Source organism: Mus caroli, chromosome 16 (genome assembly GCF_900094665.2).
Source record: "Mus caroli chromosome 16, CAROLI_EIJ_v1.1, whole genome shotgun sequence".
Lineage (NCBI taxonomy): Eukaryota > Metazoa > Chordata > Mammalia > Rodentia > Muridae > Mus > Mus caroli.
The window spans coordinates 857,749-884,288 of record NC_034585.1 but is presented as its reverse complement, the minus strand read 5'-3'; the positions used below and the strand labels follow the sequence as shown (position 1 = coordinate 884,288).

The 26,540-nt window shown below is 53.4% G+C and overlaps 1 protein-coding gene across 3 annotated transcripts; it reads right to left on the bottom strand.

The window, feature by feature from the left end:
• Positions 1 to 18: 18 nt before the first annotated feature.
• Glis2 (GLIS family zinc finger 2) lies at positions 19 to 21,675 on the bottom strand. Of its 3 annotated transcripts, none has more exons than XM_021184976.2 (7): positions 21,453 to 21,675; positions 7,486 to 7,706; positions 5,948 to 6,120; positions 4,962 to 5,138; positions 4,752 to 4,885; positions 4,551 to 4,669; positions 19 to 3,032 (listed from the first exon to the last, which is right to left on the bottom strand). In XM_021184976.2, exons 2-7 carry the CDS (start codon positions 7,655 to 7,657, stop codon positions 2,242 to 2,244), a joined length of 1,566 nt encoding a protein of 521 aa, XP_021040635.1. In that variant the 5' UTR covers positions 7,658 to 7,706; positions 21,453 to 21,675; the 3' UTR covers positions 19 to 2,241. The 3 variants fall into 3 exon arrangements, with proteins under 3 accessions (XP_021040635.1, XP_029326096.1, XP_029326095.1); XM_029470236.1 differs by lacking the exon at positions 21,453 to 21,675 and adding an exon at positions 10,391 to 10,438; XM_029470235.1 differs by lacking the exon at positions 21,453 to 21,675 and adding an exon at positions 8,627 to 9,311.
• Positions 21,676 to 26,540: the final 4,865 nt, after the last annotated feature.

Sequence of the window (26,540 nt, the reverse complement as noted above, 5' to 3'; positions counted from 1 at the left end):
TTACAGCCTTGGGGATGGAATGTTGGTGAACAGCTACTTGTTCCCACCTATGTATCCTACCACGGTCCTGAGGAAGCCTAAGGGTCTGCCCCTGCCTTCCCTAAGGATAAGAAGTACTAGCCCCGAAACTTCCAGCTAGGATTGGATAGTGCTCAGTAGATTGCTCAGAATGTTTGTGTGTAGCTAGGAAGCAGCTTTGGTTAGCTTCTTGCTTTGGACCAAGGTGTTGATCAACAAACAGGCATTGACAGACCAAGACCTGAACCTTGTGATATGACCTTCAGAATAACCTCTATCCACTTGTCCCTTACTACCTACCCTTCTAGTCCCACATAGGAGGCCTTCGGATCACTTTCACAATGAAGGTGGCCTGTGGCAGACTGAGGTGAAAGCTCCAGACGGCTTTCGGGAGCTCTAGTTGGGAGGTCAACAACCAGGCATGAACAAAAGCAGGTATCCCAAGCCCTGGCACGTGCATCTTTGCAACTCACTTTATTGTTTCTGTATAAACTTCCTCTCCCATGGAGGAATATATTGTTATAGTCATTAGCTTATCTCTCTTTTTTTAAACTCTATGCTAACAGCCATGGAGCCAGAAGGAGGAAAACCATTCGCTACAAGAGAAAGGCACTTAGAACCTGTTAAAATACTGAATCCTGGAATGTGCAACAAACTGACAGGAAGTAACCAGCCCTTCTGAGCCTGGTCTATCACTTGAGTCACATGCTGAGCTAATGTCCAGTGCTCTGTTCTTCTCCTTGGCTTGAGTCTTAAACCCAATCCCCCAGCCAGGGACTTAAGGCCTAGGGCCTTAATAGAGCCAGGAGTTGCTTGGATCCTAGGCAGACCCAAAGGTAGGAGACCAGCTCCTTAACTTGCTCACAGCCCCATCAAGGAGAGCCGGCACAGCAGAGCCCCATCAGGGCTGGGGTTCTAAGGCCAGCAGTCAGGTAGGTCAGGGAAGGGTGACCCTTCTGAAACAGAAAGGCAGTCTGAGAAAAAGACCAGGCAGAACTGCTCAGAGGAACCAGAGCCAAGGACCCACTACCACCTCAGCAGCTCTCTTGTTCTACAGATGGGGACATGAGGGGCTTAGCCACTGCAGCATAGTACAGGGGACAGCAAGAGGCCCAAGCTGGGGCAGCTAGCCTTTTGGAGCTATGGAGCACACAGTCCTCCAATGTCCTTGGCTTGTTGCACAAGCCCTGGGGTTGCTGGCTTGGGCAGAGCTCATGGGCAAGAGAGGCAGCACCAAGAAACGGGTTCAACTAGAGTCTGGAAAGAACTCTGCCAGATGTCCAGGCCTTTCTCTAGCTAGCTTTTTCCCAAGCTAATGCTGTGCTTGGCTGCCTAGCCTCCCTTAACACGCAGGGGCTTCAGTCAGTGCTTTCTAGAAAGCGCTTTCCAATGAGTCTTCTTCCATGCATCCCATTACTTGGTAGCCCCCGAACCTGTAGCTGTATCCCAAGCCTGAGAGCCCACGTGGTGTAGACTAGTGCCTTACAAGCTTCTGCAGAGTAACACTGCCCAGGCCAGGTCAGCACAGTGACCCTTGTACCTGCCTGCACATCCCCAAGGAGAAGGTTGAGTGGTCAGCTACCCCTCCTCTTTGGAAAGTATTGCCAACCCTCTGGCAGTGCTAATTCTGGCAGGAAAGAGAAGTGCTGGCAGAGCAGGCTTCTCTGCTAAGCAAGCAGAGAAGCACCTTGTCATAGCAGCAGGCAGGAGAAGGCAGCAGTGTCTGTCTTGCTCTCCCTCTAGAGGTGGACCAGAGGGAAAGGGGTCTAAGGAATTCCCAAGTGTGGGCCTATCTATGATCACTGGGGGCTCCTAGTTGACAAGCAGGTAAGGCAGGGAGGACTGGAACCCTGCCCAGCCAGGCTGGCCATAGAGAGGAACACACCAGAGCAAGAGGCAGGACTGAGCGTCCTGGGAGGACAGGCAAAGGCCTCACCCAGACTATGGACTAGGGAAGTGGAAGTGATTGAGGCCTTAGCACCCAAGAGAATGGCTCTTCTTGGACAGCAGGTCCAAGCCAAGTCCTCACTTTGGAGCCAGGAGGCCAGCACAGACCTTCTAGCACCATCCTTGCCACCTTGCCACCCAGCTTGTCTGGGGCTGCAGCTTGGCCCTGGGGCAGTAGGATATTATTGCTATTTCGCAGAAGAGTTTCTGTTCGTCGGGGGATGAGCCCACGGTAGGTGGCTGGGCTGTCACAGCTGGTAGATGGGTTGCCCAGTTTCAGTTTACCACAGCTGGTTTGAGCAGCACAGACCCTGGTGGAATGACCACCCAGCCAGGAGTTAACACCTCTGGACTGCTGGCTGCTGAGTTGCCTGTGGACAGGTCCAATACAGTGCCTGGGAGCAAAGGGAGTCCATCAGGGCTTGGCCGGGAGCGGCTGCGCTCCGTCCTTTCCAGGGGGGTCTTGTGGTCTTCCAGGCCCAGGACCCTGGCAGGCACTGACCCACGACCCTTCTCCCCCTCGGCCTTGCTACCGGCAGAGCCACCCAGGAGAGAGACCACAGGCAGGCCTAGTCCACCAGCCCCAAAGGGTGAGGGCAACAGCGGGTTCTTGGCCAGATTGAGGGGCAGAACAGAGCCTGGCAGCCCAGGGCCAATACCCCCACCCCCACCTCCACCATTGCCACAGGCCAGAGCACTGAGGTCAAGGGGGCCAGGAGGTAGAGGTAAGGGCAGGCCAGGCAGACTGGGGCCTCCAAAAAGGGCAGCAGGGTTCGGGATGATGATCTGAGCCCCGCTGACATAGGAGCCACCGTCAGGGGTGGGCAGTGGTGGTTTAGGGGGTGGGCGCAGCTGCAGGAGCTCCTGCTGCTCATGTGACACAAAGTGGCCATGGGCCTTGATGTGTTTGCGCAGTGAACTGGGGTCCGTGTAACGCTTGTGACAGCCGGGCATCTTGCAGTAGTAGGGCTTGTCTACGTAGTGGGTACGGGTGTGCTTGAAGCGGTCACTGGAGTTGGAGTAACGCTTGTTGCAGCCCTCATAGGGGCAGACGTAGGGCTTCTCACCTATAAGGATGGGTTGCACTGAGTGCTGGCAACTGCCAGATCTTTCACTATTCCCTTGCCTCTCCCAGGACCAGAGCTCCTGAAGCAGACTGACCCAACTAAGGGCAACAGGCAGAAAACAACCTGAGGAAGCTGCAGCTATGCGGGGGGCCTCCTGGCTGTGCACCCTTCAGGTCCTTTGCTGTAAAGCCTGTGAACACTGTTAGGCAGAACCTGACCTTGAAGAGTGTACCCATACAGGTAAGGTCCACCGGCTGCTTGGCTTTCTTGTGTGGGCTTACTCAGAATGGCTCACAGTTTTCTTTCTGGAGATATGGTTTCTCTGTGTAGCCCTGGCTATCCTAGAACCAGATCTGTAGATCAGACTAGTCTCAAACTCAGACATCTGCCTGCCTCCTGAGTGCTGGGATTACAGTGCACCATGCATGGCTTAGATCACAGAGTCACTATGCTGGCCAGCACAGGAACCACCTGGAGCTACTCAGCCTTTGAAATGGAGCTGGGTCCACAAGGAGATGCTGTGAGGTTAACACATGCTAGATCTCTTGTTTTGGTCATTGTTTCTTTTTCTGTTTTGGTTTTTTGTTTTGTTTTGTTTTGTAGACAGGGTTTCTCTGTATAGCCCTGGCTGTCCTGGAACTCACTCACTTTGTAGACCAGGCTGGCTTCGAACTCAGAAATCCACCTGCTTCTGCCTCCCGAGTAGAGTACTGGGATTAAAGGCATGCACCACCACACTCGGCATTCTTTTTCTGTTTTTAAGATAGGGTGTCATTGTGTTGATCTTCCTGCTTCAAGTTCCCAATCATTTGGGAGTACAGACATTCATCTCCATTCCTTGGTTTGCTGGCATTATTTAAATGTGTACACACACACACTCATACATATATACACATGCATATTTATATATCGGGTTTCATAGAATATAGTTATAATTAATTTCACCTATCTCGTACTGCTTTTTTAAATTTTGTGGGGTTTTTTTTGTTTTGTTTTGTTTTTTGGTTTGGTTTGGGTTTTTTAAGACAGGGTTTCTCTGTGTATCCCTGGCTGGCCTGAAACTTGCTATATATATACACCAGGCAGGCCTTGAACTCACAGAGGTCCTCCTGCCTCTGACTCCCAAATACTGAGATTAAAGGTGTATGCTACTGTGCCCGGCTTTTCTCCTTTTAATGTAGTGCTTGAGTAACTTAAGATGGTGTGTATGGTTCTGCAGGGCTCAGGGGACAGTGAGGAGGAGCAGGCCCAGTCCGTCTACCGGAAGGTGGTTCCTTGTAAGGTGTGGTCCCCAGCAAGTGACATCAAGGTGATGTGAAAGCCATGCCTGTAATCCCAACACTTGGAGACGAAGGCAGGAAGATTGTCAGTCCATGGTCATCATTGGCTACAGAGTTAGAAGCCAGTCAGGGCTACAAGAAACCCTATCTCAAACAAGGGGAACAGGGTGTGAACAATGGATTTGTTCCTCTTTCCGGGCCCTCCCTGCAGTCCCCTGCCCCTCCACAAGAGGCTCACCTGTGTGGGAGCGGTTGTGGATCTTCAGGTTCTCCAGGCGGGAGAAGCTCTTGTTACAGGTGGGGCATCGGTGCGGCTTCTCGTTGGTGTGTGTCCGGATGTGAATGAGCATCTTGTACCTGCTCCAGGAAGAGCCCAGGGGGCACACTCAGCTCAGTGGGAACCCAGCCCCTCCCTTCTCCCCTCACCCTGCTTCCTCACCTGGCATTGAAGCCACGGCCATGGCGGGCGCAGCCCTCCCAATGACAGCAGTATCGAGCATCCTGTTCAGGCTTGACATGATGGTCGTTGACATGGTCAACCAGGTCTTGGAGGAGCTCAAAGAGCTGGTTACACTGTGGGGCCAGGCAGGGTTCTGAGCCCAAGTAGGGTGCTGGCCCAGGCCCCACCACTTTCCCAGCCCCCACTCACCTTGGCCCATCGACACACCAGCTGCTTGGCCAGGGGCAGCTCTGGTGAGAGGCACTTGTCCTTGGGGGGAGGAAGGAAGGAGGAAGCAGGTAGGTGCAGAGCCCCACCAGAACCCAGGGGCAAGAAGAACTGGAAGGAACTGGGGACACCATCCAAATAGCGAAGTGGCTGGAAATCCTAAGGAGTAAAGACAGGAGCGGGTTAGTGCCCCCATCGGCAGACCCAGACACCCCCCATTTTTGCTCTCCTGTAGACAGTGTTAAATTCTATCAACATGTCACATGCCTTTAAATCCTAGCACTTGAAAGGCAAAGGCAGGTAGATCTTAAGGCCAGCCAAGTCTACAGAAAGTTCCAGGGCTAGGTAAAGAGACCCTGCCTCAAAAACAAAAACAAAAAACCCAAAAAGACAAAACAAAACAACAACAACAAAAAAATCAGCTCAAAAGACGAACAGAAGTACTGATTCATGGTGTCCACATGTGAGCTTGTTTGGAAACAGTTTGTCCTAGGTGACGGGGTAAGTTGATCCTCTCCTGTCTTTATGACAAAGAGGAGCGAGGCCTGGACACAGACATACACACACAGGGGGAAGGGCCAGCTGAAAGATGTAGGCAGAGACATGGGATGCAGTTACCAGCCTGGGAACAAATGCTAAGGATTACAAAATCTACAACAGCAAGGAGTGAATTTCCCTTGGAATCTTCTAGGGAGCGCAGCTCTCTCACCATCTTTACTTGTTAGTTTGTAGAATTGAGAGAATTCCTTTCTCTTGTTTTAAACCACCTAATTTGGGGACACTTGTCAAGGAGCCCTCTCTAGAACCTTCCCTTTCTTTTTTGGGTTTCTCTGTGTAGCCCTGCCTGTCCTGGAACTCACTCTGTAGACCAGGCTGGCCTCGAACTCAGAAATCCACCTGCTTCTGCCTCCCAAGTGCTGAGATTAAAGGCGTGCGCCACCACGCCCAGCAAACCTTCCCTTTCTTACCACAGCAGTAGGCAGTGGGGGCAAGTCCCCATTGCCCTGGCGTTCAGGAGACAGGGAGCTGCTGCCATTGGGAGAGTCCAGTCCAGAGGGTGGTGACAAGCTGAGGTCCACCAAGGGGGCTGCAGAAAAGCGTCCGTCCACCTTCTCAGGGAATTTGGGGTTCAGCAGGAAACCTGAAGGAGATCATATTTCAGAGAAGCCAGCCAGCATCTTGGTGGACCAAGTCCCACCACCTCTGGATCCCTGTCACCACCTCCAACTCCAACTCCTCTGGGACCCCAGACATCCAAGGAACAGCTAGCACAGTCACAGAGATGACATCATCTTGTCTGACCTTCACCAAGAGAGCTGGCTGCCACAAACAGGAAACTGACTTTATACTGTGGTGTTTATACCTGTAATCACAGCACCCAAGAGGCTGAGGCAGCCTACACTACACAAGATTATCTCAACAACAAAGAAGAAAATTATAAATACCCATCTTACAGATGAGACCTACCTCCCACATGGGATAAACAGCAGAACTGGAACTGAAACACAAGACTACCCTACTCCCTATAATATTCTGCCTCCATGTTCCCTTCTATAAAATGGGAAAATTGGGATAAGTTTGTAGCTGCTTGTATTCAAATGCTAATTTGGGTTCTTCAAAACTGTCTGCACATAGCTTCTAGGACCCTGCCCCCAGTTAATTCTGAATGGTAAATAAAGATGCCAGCAGTCAATAGTTGGGGAGGAGAGAGGGGTGGGGGTTAGGTTTCATGAGGAGGAGAGAGAAGGCTGCCTAAGGCTGCCATGCCTTAGGAAGTGTGCAGGAGAGGAGAGGAGAGTGAGAGGCCATGGAAGAAGACTGCAGGAGGGAAAAGCGGGGCCGCCATGTAAAGGAGCCAAGAGAACGTGGTGCAGAGGGCTGCTCAGTTGGGTCAAGAGCAGCCAAGATGGACACAGAAACTACTAAGCAGGAACTCGGAGTTCTGGGTGGGAGGTGATTCCAGCAGCATGGAGGTTAGGCCCTGCTATTGTGCTGCTTGAGGCTGTGTGCGTGGCTTTTGTTGGGGAATGTAAACGGTGTAAGGTGGGAAGGATCCTGCACTGAGATTTATTAAGATATTCATACTACATGAGCTGACTGACTTCCACCTCAAGCACATGGTAAACTGGTTCTCGGAAGGTTAAAGAGATGAGGTGTGGCACACCCCCCAGGTGTGGGCACAAAGCAGCTCTAAGACACATCTGCATGGCTATCCTCAACCACCACCCATGCATAGAATAACCTCAGAGCCCACAGCTACAGTCTCGGGACTTTAGCTTTGCCCGCTCCCCTCCCACGTCTTTCCAGATCCTTCCATAGGCTTTGTTCGGTTGGAGCTAGTTCTGCATGCATGCCTGCATGCCGTGTGAAATTAAGCAGATCTCATCCACTTAAAGGATGAATGGACACGCATGCCGGTGGCGCTCTCAGCTGGAACCTGTAAGCTCCTTCCTGTTGGACACACATGGAGCAGTCCCACCTGAGGCCCAGCTGACCGGGGAAGTACCTGGTGGTGGAGAGCCTGGGGAGCCAGGGGTGGGGCTATCATCCACCAGGCCCAGCTCCCGATGCAAAGCATGATGCCGGACCACACCCAGTGTCCTTTCTCTCTTCTCTCTTGCCGCTCGGAGCTTGGTGATGCTCAGCTTTAGGTCGAGGGGCTCGTCCAAGGAGTGCATGGTGGGAGGGAGTGTCAAAGATGTACCCAACTGGTCTTGAGGCAGGAACCTGCAGGAGAGGTCATGCAGTTACATTGTAGCCTTAGGTTTCTCTTTCAGCTATACCCACTGAAACTTCTGGGAGCAGAGGAGTAGAGAGGACAGCCTAAATGGCCTGGCTTACTGGTATCCTGGAGAATCAAATTACATTCCACTGCCACTCCCTATGAGCCTTTTGGGATAAGCCAAGTTTATAGTCTCTATTTAATCATGGGAGTGTTAGAGATTGCCCCCAATCACGCAGAACTCACAGTCTGGCAGAATGGCCAGACTTGAAGCTACATCTCCCAGAAACTAGCTGGCTAAGCCCCAACCGTTGCTTCTGATAGAATGGGAAGTTACGCTTAGGAGGCCTGCCAGTCTGAATCTGGAGACCTAAAAGGAGGCCAGGAGCAGCAAACATCCTCCAAAATGCAGGTGGTAGTCCTTGGTGACCAGTTAAGCACTTACTAAACGTGCCAGAAATGCCCGTTCAGGGCAGGGGACTATCACCACCAAGGAAAGCAGCCTGAGGGGTGGTCCCAGGCAAGGCTCTTCAGACTGAACCTCTCAGGTAAGAAGGGGCTGTGACAAAAACCAGGGCCAGTGAGCTTTGGCTGCCACCAGGGGGCAGCTGAGGACTGTGGCCAGACCTGTTCTGCAGGACCAGCAAAGGACAGACAGTAGGTAGAAAAAGCTAGTGGTAACATTCTTAAAATTTCATACTGCGGCTCTCCTCTCGTGCAACTGAGGGGTCTTCACAGCACAAGGCCAGCCCTTCCACACCAAACACCTCACCTTCCGCCCTCGAGAGACCTCCCACTTGTTTCTCTGGCCTTTGTTTGTGTAGACTGTCACATTGCAAAAATCTTTTTACTGAACACCCACACTAAGAGACTCTACTATGTATTTAATACAGAGTGAGCATGGAAGGAAAAACCTGGAAAATACCTGGAGCAGCTGAGTGTGTCCTCGGGGGCTTGTAAGACCTTGTGCCCTTACATGGGGCAGAGATGGCAGAGAGGACAGTCACTCACTGTGTTCCTCCCATCTGTTCTCCAGGCCAAGGCTCTAGGGCAGCTTCTCCTACCTGGTCCTCCCTTGCGTCCCTCTTATGCCCTCAAACTCCAAGCTTCAGTGGCATTCCCCAGTACACAGCGTGCTCCCTTCCTTGGCCTGCAATCCTGCTTGTAAGGATGTATCTCCAGCTCCCACTACATGTGGTTACATGGAATCTGGGCACACAGGGCTGCAGCATCAGAGCACAGGAAGCCTGTTTATTGTGAGATTCAGGTCTGTAACTTGTCCCCACTGAGGCTGTCAGATGCACTTGTTACTGCTCAGACCATGCTTGGACCAGAGATGCTCACTGACACCCTGGTGACCAGAGCACCTGGGACTCTTGGGAGTCCCAGACCCATGTAGGTGAGTGGGTGACAGTGATGGCCTTAGTTAGACCTGCTCATCCATTCCTGTCTAAGCAAAGGCTGCCCTCTGCCTGACCTGTAGCCCGTTAAATCTGTCTGTCTGTCTGTCTCTACCTGTTTATTTTTAGACCCAGGCTCAGTCCAACCTCCCTGAAGCTCCTCTATGCTGGGAGCCTGGAAGGGGAGGAAGGAAGTAAATATTTATGCTGATTAAGAATTCAGGAGCCAGGAAGGGCTGGTGGCCTGGTCCCTCGTCTGGCCCAAAGCCACAGGTTTCTCTGTCCCCACCACCCACCATGGAGAAAAGACCCCTGGCAGGGCGCCTGAGCTAGAGAGTCAAGCACTGGCTCTCAGTCACAGTGCCAACCAAGCAGTAGCCTTTGGCACCTGCTCCTGTCTCATGTCCTCCCACCAGAGGGAGCCTAGGAGGAGCCTCTGATCTGCCATCTGGTTCTGAGGACCTCCAGGGAACAGCACAGCGTTCACCTAGGGTCCATCTCCCTGGGTGAGGAGGCCAGCACCCAGAGCAGGAAAGGGGACGCCAATGACTGCCCCACCCCCACCATCAGCAGATCCAGTCTCCAGGGACACTCCTTCACTTCCTGTCCCTTGGTTCTGTCCAGGGAGGTAGGGATCATTCTTGGAAGCCAGGATCCAGCCCAGGCTCTGCACTCCTCCTGAGAAAGGAGGAAGGAGATGCCGCAGAGTCCTGCTAGATCCTCCACCCCCAGGGAACAGATGGCCTATGACCCCACTCATGCTTTGACCATGGCCAACCTCAAAGACCTCTTCACTCCTACTCCCAGCCAGCAGCAGCCTATCTGACTTCAGCTTGGTTTTGTCCTAGAGCTAGGTGAAAGGAGCAGGAGAAAGGCAGGTCCCCCATTCTTCTAACTGCCTCTGCAGCTCAGCTCTCCAGCTAGACTTAAATGCCTGGAACAAGGACAATGGCAGGCCATGATCCTAGGAAAAATGAAGCCATCACCTCCTTAGCTAAGGTCCAGCAACAGCTTGCCCTTACAGTTCAGGATATCTGGAACCAGTGGGTCTCCGGAACTTACTGGTCCAAAGGGACGGGATACCACCCTCTCTCGTGGGTACAATACCAAGGGATAGGGAGTGCACCCGCCTGAAAAACTTGCCGGAGAAACCACCGGTGCCTGTTTTCCTACTAGTCAGATGGCTGAGTGACTCTCACCCTGGGCTGCAGGGCTGTGATCAGGGACCAAAGGCCATGGTTTGTAGCACTCACTCCTGGTAGGCTAGGTGTGTCCCGTGACACACCCACCTGCAAGGGCTGTGAAGGGAACCCGCAGCAGCAACCCCAACGGTGCTGGGCCAGCCCTGGAGGCTCTTCCAGCTGCAAAAGGAACTAATTAGAGCAGAGGGAGCTGGAGGAAGCAGCAGTGAGGGAGGAAGCGCGCAGAGACCACCGGGGTGGCAGGGGTGGAGACAACCCTCCCACAACCCGGGCGGGGGTCACCCTGAGGGTGGGCTGGGCGCCTCCAGCCAGCCATGCCAAGACAATGACTGCTATTGTGCGCCCAGCAGACCCTGCGTGCAGACGGTCCCCAGCTGCAGCTCCTGCAGGTCACCAGTCCCCCTATAGACCAATATGGACCGCCATCCCTCCCTCTTGGGGAAACTAAGCTTCAAAGACACCAAGCTAAGAGAAGGGGACAAATTCCTGCTGGGGTATTCCTCCCTTCCAGAGGGAGGTCTACCTTCAACAAGGACCTCAGCAAAGGCGGACTGTCCCCACAACCCACAGCCGTATGTATCACTAATATGATGAACATTCCCATTTCACCAGTGGTAGTCTTGAAACTGCACATTTAGTTAACTATAGCAAAACCAGCCTAGAACTTGGGGACAGTGGCCCAAGATGCACCTCTCCACACAGTCAGTCATGCTCACTTGGGAGATGGAGGCAATTAGATTAGTAATTCAAGGCTAGCTTCACAGTTACACACACACACACACACACACACATTAAAACTGAGTCCCTGGTCTCCTTTGGCAAGACCACCATGTCAGTGACTGCACCAGCCAGAGGCTGATAGTCCATCATACCAGCACCTGTCATAGCAGGTGACACTTCATCCCACTTTATAGATGCAGAAACTGAGGTTCGGGAGAGTGACCTGTCCTGGGTCACAGGGTTTGTTATCAGCCCCACTTGTGTCCCTGGACTTGTCTTAGGTTGGTTACTGCCTCCCCACTCAGAGGGTTTATGGAGGGATAAGGAGGTACAGAACCCAAGAAAGGCGGCAGGGCAGGCAATGGTAGGCACTGGAGGGGACGAGGGGACTGGGGGCCACCAGAAGGCTGGGAGAGCTGAGGGCAGCAACACTTGGCCAAAGCAGCCGGCCCATAACCCCACATTCCTGGAAACCGCCTGTGCTCCCTACTCTGGCCAAAAGCCCCACCCTCCTTGGCCGCCCAGTGAGGGAGACTGGAGGGCAACGGCAAGGAAGGACCTCTCAGGGCCCTTCCCAACCAGGCGGCAGGGCAGGCAGGGTTCTAACGGGTCGGACCACATGGAGCCTTAACCCCACTCTGCTACTTCCTGTCGTTCCCTGACCCCCTTCTCCCCTTCCCTAAGTTGGGATGTAATGTTCAACATATAGAACAGGGCTGGTGAGATGGCTCAGTGGGTAAGAGCACCCGACTGCTCTTCTGAAGGTCCAGAGTTCAAATCCCAGCAACCACATGGTGGCTCACAACCATCCGTAACAAGATCTGGTGCCCTCTTCTGGAGTGTCTGAAGACAGCTACAGTGTACTTACATATAATAAATAAATAAATCTTTAAAAAAAACAAAAAAACATATAGAACAGAGCTAGACACACAGTAAGCACTGTAAAGTAAAATCATCCTGTCACCCCTGCTGCGGTCCCTAGCCTATAAGAACAGTCCTGAGGTCTGGTTCTCCCTGTTCCTCCCTGCGTACAAACATTAAACTCTCACTGCAAACCAGAACTGTGGCTGGCCTGTACCGCTTCCAGAGCCTCTGCTGTCCTGTTCAGTGACCACAGAGTTGGGAGGGTACCCTCTGGGGGGGAGCCCCCTGCAGAGCCTGACAGCACAAAGAGGCCCTGGAAGGAGGGTGTAGAAGCCAGAAGCCTCCTAGGCCTAGGAAAGGGGCCAAGGCCACTGTCCTGGAAGGGACTGGAGTCCGCTTTCCCTGGAAAGCCATGACTATGTGTAGCTCCCTCCCAGTCCCAAGGGGGGGCACCTGGCCTATTCACACCACCTCACTAGAAACTCAAATGTCCCTAGACAACCAGTCCAGCTATGAACTCTTCTCTGCTAAAGAGCACTGGGGACTGGGGACTGGGAACTGGCTGAGCCACCCCTGAGGACACAGCCTGCAGAGAACCTGACCACTGCAAGTTCATTGAACAAAGCCAGCAAACTACCTGGCTGTAACCTCCCCTGGCTACGTGGCTCCTGACAGGTCCCAGTCACTGTCTAAGCCTCCACAGGACAGTTTCTTCACTGGTAACTCAAGCACCACAGTATGAGCCTAGATACTCAGGACATCCTAGAGGACAAGCCTTGGCCTAGAGGCAGCCACATGGGAGATGCCAGTAACTCGTAGCCCTGAGGGTCCTCATTTCTGCCCTAGGCTGGGGTGACCTACACAGAGACTCTACCAAGGTCTTCCAGAGCTGAAACTTAAAGACCAGGAGGTTTACTCCTTCTGCACCCCTCACCAGCCCCACCATAGGCCTGTCCTTGTCCCAGACCAGGAGGTTGGGTTAACAGAGCCCTGAGAACCCTGACACCCACAAGCACTCGTGCAAACATGTGGCCCTCCAGCTGCAAGGTCTGTCTGGTCCAGAGGCCTCCAAATGTTCTGGGCCCCCTTCTCAGGCCCCCACCTCCTGCTGCCTGCCCGCCTGCAGCCACCTTTGCACAACTATGTCTGGTATTTTCCTGTCTGCCCAGCTTTGGGGGGGAGGGTATGGGGCCTGCACCTGGGCCTCAGCCAGAGGCAAGCAGGCCAAGCAGCCCCCACACAGCCTGCTGGGTGAGAAGGGAAGGACGCAGGGCTGGGCAAGGCCGGCCACTGCAATCCCTGGGAGGGGTGGGCAGTTAGAGGCACAGACCCAGCAAGATCGAGCACAGGCAGAACCGTTCTGAGTAAGGGGCTCTTCTGGTAACATGCTTGCCTAGCAAACACAAGGCTCCAATTTCTGTCCCTGCACAAACCAGGCATGGTGGCAAAGGCCTGTAACCCCAACACTCAGGAAGTGGAGGCAGGGGGATCAGAAGTTCATGGTCAGCATGGGCAACATAGTGAGATTCTGTCACAAGAAACAAAAAGCCAGCCAGGAGGTGGTGGCACACACCTTTAATCCCAGCACTTGGCAGGCAGAGGCAGGCAGGCTGATGTCTGTGAATTCCAGGCCAGCCTGGTCTACAAAGTTCCAGGACAGCCAAGGCTACACAAACACCAAAAGACAACCAACCAACCCACTAAGACAACTAACCAACCCACTAAGACAACTAACCAACCCACTAAGACAACCAACCAACCCACTAAGCTGCTGCGTGGCTGTTGGGGGGGTTGGGAGGGGTGCAGTGCTCTGAGGCCAGCGCAGGCACTGGCCAGTCTTTCAGTGTCGGTGGACAAGCAGAGTGTGTTTTACCCTTGTGCACAGCAGCAGAGGCCTGCCCTTGGCGTCAATGGATGGTGCTGCTGCTACTCAGGAGACCAGATAAGTATGGGCGACCAATCCACAAAAGCAAGAAAACTTCACTTCCCAAGCCAAGCCCAGCCATTTCATGAACACATCAGGAGGCTCCACACATGTGACCCCCCTCTCACCTCCTCCGGACAGACACCCGCCATCCACTGTGAACAACCACACCTGCCAACCCAACAGCAGGGGGTGAAGGCAGGCTCTGGACTTTGGCCCTTCCCTCCCACTTCATTTATGCATTCCAGCACCGGCTGGGGTCCAGGATAAATCAGATGGAACAGGGCCTGAAGGTCGCTCAGTTACAGCCGGAAAGCAGTGTCAGGGGCACACAGCTCTGCTAAGGGTTGGGAGGGGCAGATCTGATAAGGCCATGGGGACACAAAGCAAACCTGGGAGCTGCCTACACTGCCAGGTACTTGGGAGGATGAGGCAGGGGGATTACAAATTCTGGACTATAGAGTGAGCCCAAAGCCACTGTGGGTGACACAGTAAGATCCTGTCTCAAAATGGACAGCAAGAAAAGAAGATAGCCCTCTCTCTGAGCCTCTCCCACTCTGGGCTTTCTCACATTTCCTTAAGCCTACATTTGCTCTGAAAAGTCAAAGTGGCCCAGGGGACGAAGAAGTCTGGGGACAGCTGGGCGGTGGTGGTGCACGCCTTTGATCCCAGCACTTGGGAGGCAGAGGCAGGCGGATTTCTGAGTCCCGGGCCAGCCTGGTCTACAGAGTGAGGTCCAAGACAGCCAGGGCTACACAGAAAAACCCTCTCTCGGAAAACCAAAAAAAAAAAAAAAAAAGTCTGGGGACAAGGGGACCAAGTCCTCCCTGGCCAGAGACAAACCTACAGGCCTCCTATGTCCCATCTTACCCTGCCACCTGTGAATGAAGTGCTGGTCTCCCCATCTCTAAGTTACAGTCCACTGTCAAGGTCACAGCTTGTAAATAGGGAGACTGGTTGAGATTCAACACCTCTCTCCAAAGTAGTCTCCCTGAGCCTAAGGTTGCAGCAAGGACCCAAGGTGTGGCCCCCAAACAGCCTAGGACAAGGCAGCAAAGGGAGAGGCTTCTCAGAGAGACTGGACCTAAAGCTGTGGGGCACTGGGGAGCCATAGAGTGCTCTACACAGAAGAGCATCACCCGCCCCTCAGGCTCAGAGCCTCCTCTCCTTAGCCTCTCCTTTCGTAGGATCCTTACCTCCCCAAAAGCCTGAGGGTTACTTATCAAGTAGACAGCTACCCATATTCTCCTGCAGTTATCACTTCCCCCAAGCCCCTCCTCTGTCTGACATGTCTTCTGGGATATATCCTCTCAGCCCCGGCCTCAAAAGCCACCTGAACAAGTATCCAGCAGGACACTCACCAAGCCCAACAGCAGTGGTATGGGGCCCGCCATACCAGCCCTAGGTCTAAACCCAAGTTAACGCATCACTAATACCACAATGTCACCAACTCTCAAGCACATTAAGTGTGCCTAGCCCTTGCTGTGCCCTGTGTCCTGCTGCCTGCCGCCTGACCTTCAGCCTCAAGCCTTCTCTGGGCATAAGGACCTCCTACCAAGAAGGAAGGCCTGAGGTGGGCAAGGCCTGGGGCTCCTGGGCAGCTCCAATCCCACTGAGGAAGAGAAAGGATAGCTCCAATCCCACTGAGGAAGAGAAAGGATTCGCAAAGCTAGAGAGATGACTCAGTTGATAAAATGCTTGCTATGCAAGCGTAAGGGCCTGAGCTCAACCCTCAGAACCAAAAAGCCAGCATTAATGACACATGCTTGTTATAATGCAACACTGGGGTTCCAGCCGGCCTAACTGGTGAGTCCCAGGCTAATCAGAGACCTCTCAAAAAACAATATTATCAGCTTCCAAGGAAATACACTGAAGATTAACTTCTGGCCTCTACATACACACACACACACACACACACACACACACACAGAGGGAAGATCACACTAGCAGACCTTTCCCCTGCTCCTGCTGACCCAGAAAATAATCTTCTTTCCATACTGAACTGAACTGAGCAGAGATGTGAAGACCCTGAGCTATGGGTTTGGAAAACCAATGTGTCTTGACTTGGCATGAGGCAAGTCTTTGGCTTTAGTTTCCCCCTATAGCAGGATGGAGCTGCCCTGGAGTGGGATGGGAGCAGGGACCCCTACAATACCCAAACCTGTTTCCTCACATGGCTCTGTTGTGTCTGACCTTCTCTTCTCCCAAACACTTGGTCTCTGATGGATGTTTGTTGAGTGAGTGAATAAGTGAATTCAACTGTGTTTATAATCCACGTGAGGTGGCAGGTGCCCTACGGCTGGAAAGTGACATCCAAGGTCAATGTTGGAAGCAGGACCTAGGACACAGAACTCTTTTCCTCCTGTCTGGGACACACACTTGGAACCTACACACTGGGACTAGGTACAGACTTGAACAAGGGTCGGAGAGGCGGGACAATATTCCCATTTCTGGTCGGTGGGGAAGGACTCACTCCTCAGATTCATCTCCTGGGATTCCCACCGATCCAGGCCACACCAGTGGGCACATGGAATAATCCCTGGCCTCTACCCCTCCTCTTTCCTCAGTTATCCCTTTCTGCCTAGTGGGTACACTCTGGACTACAAAGCAAATCCAGAAGCATCATCACAGGGAAATGCCCACCAGATGGGGCCCTGCCAGACCTGACCTGACCCACGACCTGAGGGCCCATGGTCTGTGGAACTGAGCAGGGTAAGGTATCCCAGTGACATGGCTAGGGGCACTCAGGAGGGAGGGAGGGACTTCAGAACAAGAGGACGAGGAAAGGTCCAATACCTTTCTCAGTGAGGGGCTGCACAGCTTTTGTAACCTGGCCGAGTAGGCTCTGAAAAGTGTGGTTCAAGGGAGAACTAGCTCGAGCAGGCTGGGATGTGCCAGTCAGATCCAGAGGGCAGTGGAGGCAAAGGACAGAGTCTTCCACAGATACTGGCAGTGGAGTTGGGAATTAGGAGTGGAACTGGTCAGGTTCCAGGCTAAAGTAGCATTTCGTGGGTCAGAACCAGAGAGTTTTCTAAATGCCAGCTCCCTTCTACCCTCCCCTCATTCAGAGACCACCAAACCTCAGAGTCACCAAACCTCAGAGCCTCCCTTTCCCCCACTAGCCTTACTGCTGGGACCTCAAGGGGACAGTGAGCATGGTGAACCCATAGAGCCCTTGTCTAACGGGAGGGGCTGTTTCCCTCAGGCTCCCAGCCCAGGCTGAGACAGGAGGCGCAGCAGCCTCCTGCTGAGGGCCTTTGCTGGGTTTCTACCCACTGGAGGAAGACACCCAAGGCTAGATGTGAGCCCCTCCCCTAGCCATCTGCTAGGGCACCTACACTTCACTCTTGGAGGCCCAGACTCCTTCCTGTGGTGGATACTACCTAATCTCTCAGGCACCCAAGACAAAGAACTCGAGGAGTCCCCCTTACTCACCCCCAGTCCTGGCACTGGAGGAGTCTCAGCCCATTTACCCATCCCCCACCGAGGGCATCTGGAGCAGATGGGAAGCCCCTGCTCCCGAAGCAGACTCATTCCCACCCTCACGCCCCTCCCAGCCCAGCCACCAGCTAACTAGAACCTCCCTCTCCAATCTGGGGGATGTGGAATGACCAGCCACAGTCAAGGGCTGTGTCTGCCCAGCCTGGAGATGCCTAGAGGAAGGTGTCCCAGCTGCAGTGCCAGAAGGGTCACCCAGATTCAATCTCCGGACTCCTAGGGGACCAACCAGATGTAAGTGAGGTTTCTAGAGGCCTTCTGAGGATGGCCTCCAAGCCCCAGGGCAAAAATGGGGAGGACGGCCAGGTCTAACCTCTCATCTCCCATCTCCCATAGAGAGGCAGGGTGAGGCAGCTGTAAAGGAAAACTGAGCAAGGGGCTCAGGGCACATGGCCCTAGCTATGTCCAGACTAGAAAACTAGCTGGCATACCCATCCCATGCCCACATGCCCACTGGCCCTTATCCATTCTGAGCCTCAGTCTCCTCGCTATCAAACTGGGATAAATGAGTCTCAGTCACAAGTTTGGCAATTTCAGGTGAGGATACACACACACCCTTTGTCAAGTTAGCCAGGCAAGTGGAAGGCATGTTGGTTGGGGTTTTCCCAGGGAGGAATTTTAGGAGGGTATCAGCGCTACCCCTCAACACCGTACTGGGGAACTTGTGCCATTTTTATTAGCCAGAGTGAGTAGGAGGGCTGTCTCTGAGAGGGTGGAAGATAGAGGTGGGGGCAGGCAGACAGTCATGCAAACATGGCCTCTTACCACTAGCAGAGCAGGCTCCATCCTGTTCCTGTGAACAGCCGTGGAGGTGCTTGTTGAAAATGCCCAGTTCCCAACCTGGCCACGCTTGTGTGTTGTGTTAGAACTCTCCAGGGTGGGGCCCACTGCAGCCACCTAAGAAAAACACTGTCCCACAGGCCTAGCTGGGGCCCCAGTCCACACTCCCCTGGCAGCAGGCTGGACCAGGGATGGATGACTGGCCCATCACCTGGCTCTGCTATCCTGAGAGGTGAATTTCCATATGCTGCTTGGATTCTAACTCAGGCTGGTGTGAGGATGCTCCACAGCTCCTGAGGGAAGAGACTTCTAGGCAGAGGTTGGAGAACCCAAATGCTCTGTCTCCGCCCAGAGACCCTTGTGTCCGATAAGAGAGGGTACCTCATTGCTTAGCACACATCCATACCAGCCATAGGGTCCCCACCATCCTTGAAAAGAGAAAGGGCCCTCCCACTCAGTAAGGATGGCCTCCAAGTGACAACCATTGGTGACCAGTGAAGGGATTCAGGGATAGCCTTGGGAAAGGCTCACTCAGCCCTGACTGAGAGAGTCTCTCCTCTGGAATCCAAATTTCCCAACTGGGTACAAGGCCCAAGGGGGATCAAGCCAGGAGCAACACAGCACATGCACGCGCGCGTGTGCACACACACACACACACACACACACACACACACACACACACGTGCGCGCACCCCAAATGCCTCCCCAAGAGCAGAATTGCAGGCCCCAGCCTCAACATCTGGTCCCCCAGCCACAGCTGTTACCCTTCTCCTCCCTCATTCTGGGATTGCCCCAAACCCTGCCCAGCACTGGTACCGCCCTCTCCCATAAGTGGGAAATTCAGATTCCAGGAGAGTCCAGCTGGGGAGACGGAAATGTGCATGGGAAAACCACATTCTTCCCTCCACGCCAAAGCCAGCACAGACCCTGGAACAATTTAGGTGGCCAGTGCACCCTCCCACTACATAGGGCCAAGGCTGAGCCAGCCTTGGAGGACAGCCTGAGATGCAGAGGTGAGGTCCAGCTTCCCTCCGGGTCCTGAGAAGTGGCCCTGGCAGACTTTTGTCTGTCTTGTGTCCAATTTGCCCTCTAGCCCCTCACTCACACTCACACTAAGCAAAGAGGGCTAAAGAAGAAATGACTACAAGTTCCCTTTTGCAGCTGAGTTTTTCAGAAACAAAAGCTTTGCGGAAAGAGGTTTCTACTATTGTTTAAAATGAGGTTTTGGGATGTCTGTGGCATCCAGTTATTCATGCTGGCTCCACCCACGGATAATTGAGAGTTGGCTTTTGTTGGACATATCCTTTCTCCCTGCCCCCACCCACAGGCCAGCCTCATCTTAGGACTCAGCTATCTCACCTTGCCTGACCCTAAGTTTTACAGATGAGGAAACTGAGGCCTGGACAGGGGAAGAGTCAGGTCAAGCAACACTCAAATGCTGATGGTTGTACCAAGATTTGAACCCAAGACACAAAAAAAGGATTTCTTGGCCAAGAGCTTTCCCCCATATGCCCTACACACAGATTGTGTCCTGGATCCAGCAAGTCCCTTAACAGCCAGTGACCCCCAAAGCAGCAGTGCCTGGAAGTGGGGTGACTCATTGTCTGGCTTCCCACCCACCCCCAATCTAGGAGGGAGGGCTGGCAGGTGTCCCCGCATAGAGAGCCAAGAGCTGGATTGCCCCAGGGGGCCTGGGCTAGGGTCACTCTGGGGCTGGAGAGACCCAGCTGGAGGGATTTAACACCAAAGGTCAGGGGTCACAGACAGGGAAGGACAGGCAGGCATAGGGGGTCAGGGGGTCAGCACTAATGGTAGCTCCGGAAAGAAGGGGGAGGGGGGAAAGGCTAAAGACACAGGGCTACTTCCAAGGGTTCCCCACCCCACAAAACCACAGCCTGGCACTGCCTCCTGCTTGACTGATGGCAGACAGGGACATATTACTGGGTCCTGAAATGAGGTAGACTGCAGTTCAGCAAAGGGTGTCTTAGGAGACCCCTCCCCCAGTGCAAGCCAGGGCCAGCTGAGAGGCCCAGCCTGAGCCCAGAGGGAAGAAAAGAGAGAGAGGGCTCTGAGGTCACTAGAGAGGGATGTGTGGGCTGGGGCTGGGACAGCTGTGGTACTGTGCCACCAGAGCGGGGCCTGGGGAGCTGGGCACACTGAAGGGGACAGTTTTACATTCCCTGAGCCTAGGGGCTTCAGAAAACTAGCTAAGATAGCAGTTGTCTCCCTAGCCATGCCTCAACTCCACCTTTCTTCCTGGGTGCCAGGACAACAGGGAGACAGCCATGCAGGGTGCCTGCCACCAAAGCCCAAGACGCAGGCCCTAGCCCTGGCCAGACCCATGGGAGCTCATGTCTTGGTAGGGCCACTGGCTAGCCTGACTGCCCCCTTGGTGTCAAGCATTCCCTCTAGAGCCAAGATCTTGGGCTGTGATGGCTGGGGGCCCAGGGCTCCTCCCAGCATCCCTTCCAGCTTCCCAGGCCCCAGGGCAGGGCTGGGCAACTCCCTGCAACCAGTGCTTCCCCGCCACCCTCTGGCTGGGCTGGGCGGGCCCTCCGGGGTAGGCAGACAGGCAGCATGCTGCCCTGCTGTGGCCTGAGTACCCCACTGGGTAGGGCAGTGTGCCAAGGCGTCCAGGTGCCAGCCTGGATTCCAGCCCCATCCTAGGGGGCCTGCGGGGAGGTGCAAGCATCACCCTGGTAGGAGGGGGATGCACCTGCCTCGTCACCTCTTTTCCAGACCCATCCTTAGGATGCAATCACTCACCCTCTCCATCCTGCCAGGTCCCTCACCTGCTTCCATCCACCCTTCAGGAGTGGACCAAACGCTACACAGTATTCCAACTCCTGGTGCTGAACCAAGGGACGGCCTCCTCCCTGCCTCCCCCAAGGCTTGTTAAGGGTAGTGAGAGCAGGACTTTACCCAGAAAGGGAGGGTACCTTCCAAATAACCCAAGCTCACCGGTGAGCAAAGGTGGCTGCCAGATGCCCCATACAACTTCATACCCAGGAGTCGGGTGGCCCCCTCTCACCTCGCAGAGCACCCCTACTGAAGACGCCCAACTTCCCCAGTGAAGTTTGCGCCCGCCCCGGGCCCGGCCACAGTTCAGCTCGGCCCCCAAACAGAAGGAGGGAAGGAAAGATAAAAAAGACGGTGAGATCGAAGGACCCAGTCAGGGAGCCGGTGAGAAAGGGAGAGCGCAAAACCAGCGAGCGCAGGGGCCTCAGCGAGGGCTCACAATGGCCCGGAGCAAGGCGCGGACGCGGGAGGGGGAGGCGACCCTCGGGTTCCGCGGCCCCGCGCACCAGGCAAGTCCCTGGCCCAGCCCGCGTCCTCCCGGCGCGACGCCCGGGGGCTTCCTACCTCGGCTGCCGGGCTGACTGGCTCCGGCTGCGGGTTCCGGCGGTCCTGGGGCAGCGGGGAGCGGGCGAGGGGGAGGGCCGGGGCGGGCGGGGGCCGGGGCGCGAGGCTCACGGGGCACGGGCTCCCCTGGCGCCGCGCGGCACCCGGCCGCTCCGCCACATCTGCAGCTTGGGGCAGGGAAGGTGGCCGCGGCGGCCGGGCTGTGCGGGGATGTCTTTGCAAGGGAGGGAGGAGAGAAGAGGAGGGAGGGGGTGGGAGGAGGGACTGGCGGCCTTGGAGGAGGGCGAAGAGGAGGGGCGCGGGGGGCGGCCTCCCTCCCTCCCTCCCTCCCTCCCTCCCTCGCGGCTCGCTCGCTCGCTCCCGCCCTCCCTACAAACCCCTCTCACTACTGCGGCCCCAGGCCCGGAGCGCCAGCTGCCAGACGGAGCGTGCGCGGGGGGTGGAGGGTGGGGGTGGGGGGAGGCTGGGCCCCGGGAGGGGAGGAGAGCGGACGGCCGCAGGAGCGGGCACCGGAGGGAAGGGGGAGCGAAGGAGGGAGCCCCGCCGCGGCAGAGTCGCGCGTCCTCCTCGACTCCCCCACCCCACCCCCGCCTGCCGCGGTCCCGCCCCCCAGCCCGAGGGCAGCGCTAGGACAAGGCCTGGGGGGCGGGGGGCAGGGTAAGATATCCCGCCCCTGGGGAAGCCTGGGAGAGGGGCGGGCGCACCGGCCAGGAGGAAAAGCCCCAAGGACCGGGAAGATGGAGGCGGCGGCAGCGGGCGAGGGGCGGGGACCCTCGCCTTCCCCTGCGGGGTCACCTTGGCCAGGGCCCCCGCGGCCCTTGGCTGCTGCGGAGGTGATAGAAATGCCTCTCCGAAGGCCCTGATTTCCCCGCCCAGTCCAGATCCAGGACCGCGCAGGCAAAGGCCTTTCAATTCCGACAGGTTCGAGGCCACGCTTCTCTCTTCCAGCTTTGCCTTGTCTTCAACCTCAGTTGCCCTCCTGGTGAAATAAGCATAAGGCCTGGCCACAACCAATCCAGGATCTCGTTATCTTGGTGACAGCCACCTGGACAACCTGGGTCCCCTAATCTGAGCGCCGCCGGGGTCATCGCACTTGGCGTCAGTAAGTTCAATGAGTTGGTCACTGAAAAGTGGATTAAGTCAGTAACGCTTGCACACCGCAGCCAAGCTGTTTCCCACCTTTTCCTGGGAAGCACCGACTTGGCGTTCTTTAGTGTTTTCTTTGGGCGAGTCTTGAGTCCACGCCTAATATCTTTTTACCTGTCTGGTGACAAATCTCAGTTCAAAAAGACAGCCCTCCTGATCCGAAGTTGGACTTGAACTCAGGAAACGAAAAGGCACTTCAAAGTCAGCATCACCAGTAGGTGAAGTGCTGACTCCGGGTTGGAGAAATCTGTTATTATTCGGCATTTGATGCCTCGGTCTGCGCCAGAGCCACATCAAGACATGAGTCTTGATCATGGGGCATCCCCATCCCCAGGCACTGCTCTTGGCACACGCTCCTGGTCTGGTGTGAAGGTAGGCACATAATTGGTGCTCCTGATGTGGTGATCAAATGGATACGTAGTCAGTGCTCTTAACTGATTATGTAGTCATGATGGGTGCTTCGGTTTGAACGAAGACACATATTAGGTTCTTATGATCTTTTAATACATGAAAGGGATTTAGGAAGGTCGGTTCACCAGGAGTAAGGCGGGGATAATGCCCCCCCACTCCCATTTCCCCTGTGTGGATAATGTCGCAGTGCTGCCGGGTTAAATATTAGCTGGCAGATGGACCCGGGGAAGGCCAGCTCTGGGACCTAAAGCTTGCTAACAGGAAGAGGCTGTTAAGGGCCGACTCTCTGGTTCACTAGCCGAACATCACTAGAGTCTGAGGCGAGGGACTGCAAAGCGCCCTCTCCCGGCATCTTGAATCTGCAATTTAGTTATTCTGTTAACCCAGCCCTAGTGCAGTATCTCACCTAAGCTGACTACAGGTACTGAGGCACATCGGTAGTGTGAAACTGGTTTACTAGTTAGTATAAATCTGTTTAGAAAAAGGAAAAAAAATTTAAAAAGCTTATTGAGGAGCTAAGGGCATAGCTAAAGTTGTTAAGCACGTGGTCCTAGGTTCAGTCCCTGATAACAGGGGAAAAGTATCATTGTGGGATGCCAGGCGCTGTGTAATTTTAGCGACAAAAAGCCAACAACCCCAGTTGAGGAAGACTTGAGCCTAAGAAACTTCAGAATGTTTTTCTTTGTTTTGTTCCCAGGGAGAATTCAGACTCGGGAATCCAAGGCTGGGTGGTAAATACTAATGACCCCTCCTCACTGCAATCTGGGAACATGGAGGCACACTTACTATAAACTAGGCAAGTGGTCCCTTGGATGTCAAGCCTGGTCCAGTTTCACAACCTAGCTGGTGTTCTCGTAACTACTGACAGAGAAAAAAGTAAACAAAATTTGGATGTTTTCTGCAAAACCAACAAGATTAAACACAGAAGCCTGAAATCCCAGCACTTGAGAGGACCACCACAAGTTGGAGGTTGGCCTGAATTACATAGTGAATTCCAGGGCCACCTGGGCTATGTATAAAGCGAGATCTTTATCTTTATCAGCATTTAAAAAATAATGTGTTCGAAGCCAGCCTGGTTTACATAACAAGTCTGGTCCTCCGTCAGTGAGCTAGGAGTACCTGGATTTTAAAGCTGGCTGGGGATACAAGATTCTATCCCAAACACCCATCCTCACAGAGACCACTTCTATCTCTATACTATTCTCTCTACATTCTTCACTGTATTCCCAACAACTTCAAGAGTTAAGTCCCATTATTCCCATTTTACAGAAGTGGAAACTGAGGCAAAGGGCCATTGACATAGCCAATGGTTTTGTTGTGGTTGCTTGTTTTGTTTTTCAACATAGGGTCTCTGTGTAGCTGGCCTCAAAGATGGGCCTGCCTCTGCTTCACTAGTGTTGGAGTTAAAGGTGTGCCCCCCCAACTCCCCCCCCCACTCCACCTCAACCTTCATTGATAACGAGGTTTTATAAGTTAGTAGGAGGCAGCCAGCTGTGGTGGCACATGCCTTTAATCCCAGCAGAGGCAGAGGCAGGCAGATTTCTGAGTTTGAGGCCAGCCTGGTCTAAAGAGTGAGTTCCAGGACAGCCAGAACTATACAGATAAACCCTGTCTCAAAAAAAAAAAAAAAAAAAAAAAAAAAAAAAAAATTAAAAAAAAAAAGAAAAGTTAGTAGGCATAGTTCAGGTTGCAGTCTCAGTGGTTTGATTCCAAAGTATGCACTTGAAACCTACTGCCTCCCTAGGACATCAGGTACTGGGAAAGGTAGGGAAGGAACTGTAGAGGTCAGGACAGTGTTTTTGGAGTTCTTCATGATAAACAATGAGTAAAGATCCTCTCTAATCTTAGTGTCTTGGTAGTGGCCCTCTCCTCTCTCAGAGCCCTTCTCTAAAGAGGCGTCCTTCCTCTTGTGCCAAGGACATGGAAGGAGGGTTGTCTCCTAGTAGATGGTAAGCCCCCAGGTAGGATTCATGTGCTTTCCCCTTCGCAGGAGGAGTAAATGCCTCCAAACTATGACTGGGTGGTATGTCAGAAGGATGAATTTGGTGTCCTAATCTTTTACTGGTAAACATGTATTGAACTGGGGGTTTGGCTCAGTGGGACAGTACGTGTTAGCATCCACCAAGAACAAGCACAGCAAGGAAACCATGTGTTGAATATGTCTTCAGCCCACATCCATTCAAAAAATGCTTATTAAGATCTTTTTGTTTGTTTATTTGTTTGCATGTTAGTTTTTAAAACAGGGTCTCACTCTGTGACCCTAGCTGATATGGACTTGTTTTATAGACCAGGCTGGTCTTGAATTCAGAGAGGTCTGGGGAGATGACTCAGGTTAAGTAAGTACTCCTTGCTCTTGAAGAGAACCTAGGTTCAGTTCCCAGCACCCACATATGGCTCACAAACACCTGTAACTCCAGTTGCAGAGAATCCAATGTCCTTCTGACTTCCACAGGCACTGGGCATTCATGTGGTATACATTCATATAAGCAAAACGTTCATGCATTTAAAAAATGAATATATATATTTTTTGAGACAGGGTTTTTCTGTGTATCCTTGACTGTGCTATAACTTGCTCTATAGACCAGGCTGGCCTCCAACTCTGAGACCCCAGATTAAGGGTATGTGCTACCACCATCTGTCTTGTATTGTTTGTTTGTTTTTGGTAAATAAATTAATTTTTACAAAAAAATAAAAAAAACTCACAGAGATCTGTCTCAACCTCCCAAGTGCTGAGATCAAAGGCTTGTGACACTGTACCTGACTGGTTATTAAATTATTATGTGTCCGTTTGCTGTTTATTGAAGGCTAACTGTATGTGCTAAGATAGGCAGCCCCACCAAGGCTTTAAGGAGATCACTGAGTCTAGAGGAACCTCTTACCTCTCATATCCCCAAAGGATTACTGCTCATGCTCACAGGACCTCAGAGAGCGTCCTGTACCACATAGGAGTTTAATGACTGGGTTCTTCAGTTAACATCCAGGGTTAGGGCCATAGAGACATCAGAGGCATAGGGAAGATTCTGTCTTTTCTGAGCTGGAAGCCGAGTGTAAATGGTACAAAGCAACATCAGGGAACCTTGAACTAGGAGTGGAGCTCACAGGTAATGCATTTTCCTAGCATTGGGAAGACCCAATCCATGCCCAGCATCACCTAAAAGAATTGAAATGTTGGTGTAGAGGCATCCAGGTCAGAAGTTCAGGTCATACTAGGCTACACAATAATTTTGAGCCAGCCTGGCATGTATAAAATCCTGTCTTAAAAATTAGGGGGCTGGAGAGATGGCTCAGCGGTTAAGAGCACTGGCTGCTCTTCCAGGGCCCTGAGTTCAATTCCCATCAACCACATGGTGGCTCACAACCATCTATAATGGGATCTGATGTCATGTCTGAAGACAGCAACAATGTACTCACACATAAAATAAATAAAAAATCTTTTTTAAAAAATTAGCCGGGCGTGGTGGCGCATGCCTTTAATCCTAGCACTTGGGAGGCAGAGGCAGGTGGATTTCTGAGTTCGAGGCCAGCCTGGTC